The sequence below is a fragment of the Globicephala melas genome, chromosome 13 (genome assembly GCF_963455315.2).
Source record: "Globicephala melas chromosome 13, mGloMel1.2, whole genome shotgun sequence".
Taxonomy (NCBI): domain Eukaryota; kingdom Metazoa; phylum Chordata; class Mammalia; order Artiodactyla; family Delphinidae; genus Globicephala; species Globicephala melas.
Genome location: NC_083326.1, coordinates 71,430,191 through 71,439,558, shown reverse-complemented (window position 1 = coordinate 71,439,558; position 9,368 = coordinate 71,430,191). Strand labels below are relative to the sequence as shown.

Genomic DNA, 9,368 nt, shown 5'->3' with positions numbered 1-9,368 from the left:
GATTCAGGGGTGGGAGGAAGGAGGGAGAGAGAGAGGAGAAAGACAAGAAAGAAAAGAGGTTTAATGAGCAGCTGGAAGAAATAAAAGAGACCACAAAGAGAGAAATTGAGAGCAGGAGGCAGTGTAAAGAAAAACAGTGACGGGGGTGGGGATGGCCAGAAAACAAACCAATGCAAGAGAGATGGGGGGAAGGGAAGAAAGCCTCTAGGAGGAGCTGGGTCCCTGTAGGACCTTGCCCCCCACCATCCCCTTTGCCTCCCCATCCTTTTCTCCCACCCACATTGTCTACCAGGGATATGTTTGCAGCGGCCTCCAGGGTTCCTGGAGAAATCAGGAGGAAATCCCAGCCGTCAGCAGATGCTGGGCCCTGTTTGTTCTCCTTGAGTTCTGGAGGTGTACCGGAGGTGACAGCAGGATGAGAGCCTACGTGTCCCGGCTTGCAGGCCAGGCATGTCCCCTGCCCTGGGGACCACTGGAATGCAAAGCTTTCCTTCCTCCTCAAGTGCCAGGGTTTGGGTGGCACTTTTTGGAGAGGGCACACAGACACATCAGACACTGGGCGGTCATCACACCAGCCTGGGGGATGCAGCCTCACCACACAGAAGGGCAGTTGAACACAGAGGCAGAGACAATGTTACACACCAAGATACACAGTTCTCCACAGGCAGTTAGAGTTGCACAGACATCAAAGCAATGATGCTCCCAGAACATTCTCTGTCTCTGTCTCTTACACACACACACACACACACACACACACCCCAGAAAAACATTCCATTTGTGACCTCGCCTTACATGACAGTCTATCACGTGGTAGAATTATCAACAAAACTTGTTTTTAATGATGGTGTTGACCTGAGGAATCTTCAGACAGAGGCTGGTGGCCTGAGGTGACCACCAGCAAAGAACTGGCCCAGGTCTTGGGCCAGAGTCTCCCAGAGAGAGCTGACCTCTAAGAGGGAAGGGAGGCCAAGCCCTCTAACTGCTTCGTGAAAGAAGACTAGAAATTTGCCTGGGGGAAAGAAACACGGTACAAAATACATTCAGAGCCCCCTGGCTGGGCCCCGGGGTGGCCCGAATCCTACAGATGAGGGGCTCAGGGAAGAGAACCACAGGTCCAATCCCCTGGCCCTTCTCTTTGCATGGCCACGTTCAAAGGGGTGGAATGTATTAGTCATATTCCTCTTAGAAAAATATATCTCTTTACACTCGCCTTCTCCACAGTCCCTTGGCTATCTGGGAATGAGCATTTATTTGCACCCCAAGGCTTCAGAGGTGGCTGCTTGGGGGGCTGCTCCAGACAGACTAGCAAAGAGCTGTGACCTATGGCTTCTGCACCTACATGGTGGGGGGATGGTGTAGGTGCACACATGTGGGCTGGATGTGAAATCACTGTACCCAAGGTGGCGGGGAGAGATGGGCTCCTTGATCTCAATGCTTTCTGAGATAGATGATCAGTGATTCAGGTCCTTGGGAATCCTTTGGTTTGATGTCTCAGCATCAAAAGAGCAGCGTTTGTATGGACATGAACCACCACCCCACTCACCCCGTTCCTTAACCCCCTAAGAGAAGCTGGCCTATGACCAAAGGGAGGTCTATGGTCTGGGAAGGTAGTGGGGGTCCCTTTCGCTCAGGGTTCCACCTGATTTGGAGCACTCTTGTTCTCTCTCCTGGATAGCAAGGGACCTACTGGTAGGGGTCAGAAGGGCAGTGTCAGATCAACGTGTTGGACCCCACGGTGGGGAGGTGTGTTACCAGAGCTCTCATTCTCGCTCAGATTCTGCATGTGGCTTGTGGCCGTCCCGGTGAGATAATGGTTGGTTCCTGAGGACCCTGGAAGTGGGCCACCACCTGGATACAGCTGGGGAAGAAAGGGAAAAATTCCAGCCCTCGAGGTGGACAGGAACCGGGTCATTTCTCAGGAGCACTGTGACCTGGTAGGGGGGTGGATTGGGATGTCAGTGACCCCACGCGGTGGCCCCAGTTAACCTGTTCTGAGCACCATTGCTTCCCTGACCCACCCAGAATGTCAGAAACCTAAGGCCGCAGAGAAACTTCCCAGCAATCTTTCTTCAAACAGAAGTGGCTGGGATAAACCCTGGCGTCAGTGCTTCCTGGGCGGGGCAGAGACGGGGAAGCTACGAGTGCTCAGCTCAGCACGGAGCAGAGTCTGGGCCACATTTTTCCATGTCATTCTCTTTAGCTCTTGCACCAGGGTCCTCAACACCTGCGGTGGGGCACCCTTGTCTCTGGGACACCCATCAGCTCTCCTTCCCACAAGTGGAGCCCAGAGTGGTGGGCACAGGGACACGGGAGACAGAGAAGGGTCCACGTGGCTAGAGCTCCCTAACCCAGTTGCCCCCTCCATCTCTGGGGGCGCGGTGTGAGTAGGCGGGGCGTGCCTGCACAGTCTCTTCACTTGAGCCTCCTCTGTCATGCAGGAAACTCAGCGAAAGGCAACAGCAGCCATGGGGATTGTCCCCAAATCGAAGAGGGGACTGATGGGTGTGGGCCCCCAGGGGTCTGGAGTCCCCAGGGCCTGCTCGGTCTGGACTGCCAGCTCCCCGCCCCGCTCCGACCCATCATCTGGGGTAGTAGTCGTCGGGAACGCCCGTGAGGTTCCTCCCTTTAAGGGCTGCATCCACCGTCTTGATGTAGGCAGAGATGGTCTTCTGCATGTCCGCCGTGTAGGGGTCGTACTCCAGCTTCCGGAGCCCCGAGCGCTTGAAGTTGCCGTCCTTCTGGCTCTCCACACACAGCAGTCGGTCCTCCCTGACAGCCACACCCAGCAGCCCGACCATCCGGCCCAGCTGGACGAAGAGGTCCTGCTTCAGATCCTCAAAGTGCACCACCAGCACCTTCTTGCCGAACTTGAGCCAGTCCAGTGTGTGCGTGGCCCACCACGGGGCGTAGTTCCTTACGAACTCTGGCCACTCTGTGGACAGAGCAAGGAGGCCCAGGTCAGCGGGAGGACACAGGTCAGATGGCGTTGGCTATTCACAGCAGCGCCACCACTGTTAACCCTTAGATCACCAAACTCGCCTCCCTCCTCCCACCTCGGGGCTGCTGCTTCTGCCTGGAATCATCTTAGCCCTTCCTTCTCTCTGGGGAGAATGACATCTGTCTGGTGCTTACTCCATGCCAGGCACAGACGTATATAAATCCTTGTTACTCTATTTTTATATTTTAATATATATTGATCTTAATATAGAGTGCAATAAATATACTAATAGAGCGATCAATTCACTTATTCCTCACAAGAACACTGTGAGGCAGGCATCATCGTTTTCTTCATTTACAGAAGGGGGAATTCAGGCACAGAGAGGTTAAGTAACTTGCCCAAGGTCACGCAGCTAATAACTGGCAGAGCCAGAATTTGAAACCAAACAGTCTGGCATCAAAGTCTGGGCTTTTAACTACCAAGTTATCCTGTGTAGGAACAGTTATCCTGTGCAGTAACAGTATCTTCTCACAGGATAGTAATAGGGCCTTTGTACAGAGAAGTGGAAAAAGCATACAAAATTTTCAGCATGGTGCCCTGTACCCAGTAGGTGCTCAGTAAACGTTGGCTATTATTACTGTGATTATTCTGTTCTCAGGTGAGATGTCATCTTCCCTGACTCCCCAGGCTCAGGCAGGTATCTCCTCTGGGCTGAGGGCAGTTTAAATCAGATTATTTACATTGTCATTGTGACACCTTCCTATCCTATCTTTCTTTCTTTGCTTTCTATTGAAGTATCACACATTGTTTCTTTGTGCTGTTTGTTCCCTTGCCATGGTAAAAGGACAGGATGGATTTTCACCCAGATTGGGAGTGTGTGTTTGGGATCCCCTGACTCGAGAAAGAGACAGGCTACAACAGAATGTGGGAAATTCACCAGAGAGCCCTGGAGAGGACCTCAGAGAGACAGCCAGCCAGCCAGCCCCAGGAGCTGTTGAAACTCTGATAAAGGGGAACCCAGGAGGGGGGTCTTGGAGGATGTTGGGAACAGAGAGAGGGATTTGCAGCCTCAATTCTGAGCCCCAGCTGGAGAATCACGGGGCCTGTACTCCGGAACCCTGAAGCCATACCCCCTGCTTCTCACAGGGGCAGCACCACCCTGCACCCTCCAGATGGATATGTTTACTGAACGAGGCTCAGTGAGTCTCCCAAGCTGCGCTGGGGAGCCCAGCTGGTTCTTAATAACTAAATCCTCAACCTTTGCTGGATGATGGATACCCCTTATCTCATTTAATCATAGTAACTACCCTGAAAGGAAAAGACTACTGTTCATTTGTCACCAGTGAGGAAGCTGAGGCTCAGAGACGTGAAGTAATTTGCCCAAGGTCACACAGCCGGGAAGCATAATCCAGACCAGGCCTGCCTGATTCCAGGCCCCCATCTTTCCTAGGCACCAGCAGCCTCACCCCCACTCCCTCCCACTGCCTCACACCCAGCAGGGCCTTAATAAATGGTTGTTGAACTAAATTGAAATTCCCAGCCGCCAAGCTGTGATGTGATAAAGGGCTCCTCTTTCTTCGCAGAGCACATCAGAATCTGTGGTGAGGCTCCTGCTCCCCCAGTGACCCCCTGGAATACCACAGCCGCTTGGGAAATATTTATGCTGATGACAAAGATATATTTTCTTTTTGCGGTACGCCGGCCTCTCACTGTTGTGGCCTCTCCCGTTGCGGAGCACAGGCTCCAGACGCGCAGGCTCAGCGGCCATGGCTCACGGGCCCAGCAGCTCCACGGCATGTGGGATCTTCCCAGACCGGGGCACGAACCCACGTCCCCTGCATCGGCAGGCGGACTCTCAACCACTGCGCCACCAGTGAAGCCCCTGACAAAGATATTTTTTATCCTTCAAATAGATTATTTACAATGTATCTAGCTAACTGGGCCCGTACTGTTATAAGACCAGATGTATCTGTGTGATTAGGAAAAAATCTAGCATGTGTATACTCTGCTTTACTTTTTGAGAAAGAATGTCCCCATTCCTGAGTCATCTCACAGCATCCCTGGTGATTCAGGACAACTGCCGCTCCCATGGCAGAAACCCAGATGGATGCGGAAGGCACTCAGTTACTCAGTCCATCTGGATGGACTTCCAGGCTTAGCCACTTGTGACCATCTCAAGAGGTGCCTGGAGGGTGGTCCTCAAGAAAAAGGAAGGGCCTGTCTGCATGATGGCCTGGATCCCCCAGGTGGTGCCCCTGGCCTTGGACACAGGTGGGGGGGAGATGACATGGCATCCCTGTGACTGCAAACTTCCCTGGGGTGGGAATGTATGTTGCCTGAGCACCTACTGTGTGCCAGGACTGTGCTGGGCACTTTGCACGCACTACCTCGTGCAGTGCCCCTTACAAGAAGCCTGGAGAGTAGGAATTACTCTAGCTCCATCTTACACACGGGAATGAGCCTGGCTCCTGCCCTCCTGGCAAACCCTTTAAGAGCACCTGATCTGACCATCTCCAGCACTCTTCTCGCCCCAGATCCTAGTCTACATCCGCTTACCTCACCTTCAGGTGTCATCTAAGACACGGGTCTGTTCACTGAAGACTTTGGAGTCAGACTGCCAGGGTTCAAGACCCAGCTCCTCTCCATATTGGCTGTGTGAACTTGGGGATGTCAGGAGGTCTCCTTGAGCCTCAGTTTACCCATCTGCACAGTGGCAACTGTGCCAAGAACGCCATCCTAGACATGCCATACAGATGGAATGGAATAAGATTTGCAGACCCTGGCACCAGGCCTGGGACACAGGAGGCGCTGGATAAATGTTGGCTACAACTATTCTCGATGTTGGTCCCCAGCATCTCTGAGATGCCCCAAGTGGCCCACCATTTTGGGGCAGCAGATACTCGCCCCCTCCCCACCCCTTCCTAGAGCAAAGATCCCTCACTTGGAGCTCCTGAATGACTTCGCTGGAATGAAGAACAAAAATGAAAATGAAAAACAAAAGCCCTCATTTAGCTCAGGATTCCCGGTAACTGATGGCTGCCTTCAAACTGGGTAATAAAGGCACACTGTGCCGTGGACCACTGGTGATGAGTGCTGGTTCTGCCAGAACCGTCCCCCACAAGGGCCCGGCGGGACACGCGCTGGCCACTCTCTGCTTCATCTTCCTGTCAAAGGGAGGAACCGGGGTCTGATTAATAGCTTAACTGTATTTAATTCTCCACGGAATCATTAAACACGGTCTCTGTTTCATTAAACAGATCCAGGACAATTCACCTTGTGTAATCGTATCACATAAAACTTTGCTTTGGGCCCACTCCAGGGATATCATAAAATCAATGTTATGGAAACAAAAGCCGGGGGTGGGGGGTGGGTGGTGGTGACACGAGCCTCGATCCAGCTATAACTGGGAAGGGACACGGGTGAGTGACCTCTCAGCAGGTGAGTGACCTCTGCTCTTAGGTGGGAGTAACCCTCACATTCCCGGCCGAGGGTGTCCTAAAGCAGTGATTCTCAAATTTGAAAGCTCACAAGAAGCTTCTGGAAGGAATCTTGTTAAAATGAGAATTCTGATCCAGTAAGCGTGAGGTGGGACCTGAGAATCTGCATTTCAAACGAATTCCCAAGTGATACTGACGCTGCTGGAGCAGGCAAGGGTCTCAAACTCAAGTGCCTACAGGGTCAGATGTTAATGCAAATGAGAGGACTGAGTGGGTGGGGTCCGTGGGGATGGGGTTCTTTGGGGAAGGCTCTCAGGCAGAGCACTTGAAGACCTGGGTCAGGCCTGGGAGGAAGCACTGGGAGAACGTCCCTCCCAACCCAGACTAATGAGGGGGCCCCAGGCCCCCCATAGGAGGTGTGTGTCCTGAAATCTCCTCTTTCCCATCCCCTGCAGCCTCTGGGCTCAGCCTGTCCTGACACCTCCCTTATCTTCGGTTTTAAAGCTCCCAACTGTCTTGAATAAGGAAGAGGCAAGGTGGCTCCTGGGAATTAGGAAATTGCCTAAACCTGAGACGAGGGGTTATGCCAGGAGGGGGGAGCCTCTGAATGTACCGGAATGTCAGCAACACCCCGAGGTGAGAGACAGCCTGGTAGCTAATGCCTGGGTTTGGATCTCAGCTCGCTCAACTCCTGGGGCCTCCGCCACATGACCCGCTCCCTTCCTGGGATGGTGATTGTGGCAGCCCTTCTTACCTCCTCGGGTAATTAGAAGATTTAAATGAGATAATTATTGCTAAGTGTCTGGTCCCATATGAGCTTCCCAAGTGAATTCCCTCCCTTTTTACTTGGGGCAGTAGGATGCCTGGGAGGTGGAGAACTGGACTCTAGTCCTGTCATTATGTGCCCGAGTGACTCTGGCAGGCCCTGCCTCTCTTGGGCCTCATTTTCCCCATTAATAGAGAATGAATCCATGGTTCTCAGGCCTGCCTGCACACTGCTTTAAAAAATACCAGTGCCCAGGCTCCACTCCAGTGATCGTCTGGGGTGCAGCCTTGGAACTGGGACTTCCCCACATCCTGGGATTCTGATGTGCTGCTGGGGCTGAGGACGCCTGGGTTCAGCGATCTCCCAGGTCCTTTCCAGCTTGACAAGCAGAACATCTGCTCCTGGGACAGGATCCTGCCGTTGGCACCTGCAGACTTCTCAGCCTGGCCCCAAACAGTGGTCATTTTTGATTGTTCTACAAATAAATAATTCAGAGGTCTCTTTACCCCTGGGAACAAATGTCATCCCCTGTCCAAGCTTCCACCCCCTCACTGAGAGAGGGGGTGAAGTAGGGGAAGGGACAGACAGGCCCCTTGAGCAAACTGGGAACCCAGGGCACAGTTGGTCAGGCAGGCCCAAGAGTTTCCATCAGTGACATCAGTGCTGAGAATGTGATTGGCTGAGTTAATGTTGTCCTGCCTGCTCCAGTTCTCTCTGGGGAGGGGCTGCAGCGTGGAGCAGCTGGGGGCCAGGGGGAGGGTTTGGAGGAGTGGGAAGCACCCCTGGGCCTAGAGGCTGCAGCAGCCTCGTTCCTTGAAGGTGGATGAGGTCGGCTGGGCTCACGTTCACAGAGTACTTACTTGGCATCAGGAGCTCTGAGCGGGGGGATCTGTAGCCACTGACGTTCAGTCTAACTCATTATCATAGCTCAGTGGTTAAGGGTGTGGGCTCAGGAGCAAGACTCCCTGGGTTCAAACCCCTGCCCCACCACTTCCTGGAAAAGGGCCTTCACCTCCCTGAAACTAGCTTGCACCATACATGACACAGGGTGAACTGTGTGAACCTAACCTAGGCATTAGCTACCAGGCTGCCTCTCACCTTGGGGTGTTGCTGACATTCTGGTCACGCATGGAGGTGACTTTCATTATGGTAATGGAGATATGGGTGATAACTGACATGGGATTTTGAGGAGGTTGGGTCTGACTTCGGAGCTCTCCCCACTACTGTGGGCTGCTGCTCTGTACTGAGACGTTCTTCCATTCTGGAATCTACTAAGCACCAGAGATGAACATCAAATTCAGGTCATCTTAATGAAGTTTAGTGCTCGGAGACTGACACTGTCACTTCCCAGCTATACCTGGGGCAAGTCATTAACCTCTCTGAGTTTTCCAATCCAGAGTAGTGGAGGGGGTTCACAGAATGATGATCTTAGGAGCTCATAGGTGACCTCATGGCCACTCAGCCACTGACCTTGGGCTGGATTCAGATCCCAGGAAAGGGCTCTTGAATACGAGGGTCCACTGAGTGTTTTTAAGGGTGAAATTCTTGGATCTTACTACCTCCACTTTATAAACAGGACAATCTAAGTTCATGGAGGTGAAGGCGCGTTTCTAGGAAGTGGTGGAGTTGGGATCTGAACTCAGGGAGTCTTGGTCCGGAGCCCATGCCCTTAACCACTGTGCCACGGTAACAACCTGGCTCACAGAGGGTGATGCTGGTGGGTATGGTGGGACGTGCAAAGCATACCTCCTCATCTGTAAGAAGGACCTGGACACTTACACACATGCCTTCAAGGATGCCCTCCTGGATTCCTGGCAGGAGACAGCACTAGCCCCTCGCACTGCCCTCTGCACCCTAGGGCTCCACCCCCCCACTCCAAAGCAGTACCTTTGCCCTTCCAATGGGCGTGGGCAGCGAAGCCGATGTGTCCGCCATACTTGCGGTTGAACTCCGCCATGAGGGCCTTGTAGGGGTTGCGGATGAGCAGGATGGCCGCGTCGAAGGCCTCGATCTCCTTCTGGCCACTCTCATGCGTCTTGATGCAGATGGTCCTCCCGCTGCGCCAGTGGTCCCGCTCACCTTTAAACCCTTCCCACAACCAGGGGGTTAGGGAACGTGGCACTGAGCCGAGGGAGACAAGAGGTCCACTCCACCCCCTCCCGGACCCCTTCAGGAATCCTCAGACGTTCATTTATCTACTCATTCATTTACTCACGTACTTACAGAG

The 9,368-nt window shown here is 53.1% G+C and overlaps 1 protein-coding gene across 4 annotated transcripts in view; it reads right to left on the bottom strand.

The window, feature by feature from the left end:
- Positions 1–811: 811 nt before the first annotated feature.
- The window catches only part of WSCD2 (WSC domain containing 2), a 98,036-nt gene continuing 89,479 nt past the window's right edge, over positions 812–9,368 (bottom strand). For all 4 annotated transcript variants that reach the window (XM_060283244.1, XM_030860947.2, XM_060283242.1 and 1 more), the window contains 2 exons: positions 9,029–9,229; positions 812–2,932 (listed from right to left, as the gene is read on the bottom strand). In XM_060283244.1, the coding sequence (XP_060139227.1) occupies positions 2,580–2,932; positions 9,029–9,229 (554 nt within the window). In that variant the 3' untranslated portion in view covers positions 812–2,579. The remainder of the gene's footprint in view (positions 2,933–9,028; positions 9,230–9,368) is intronic.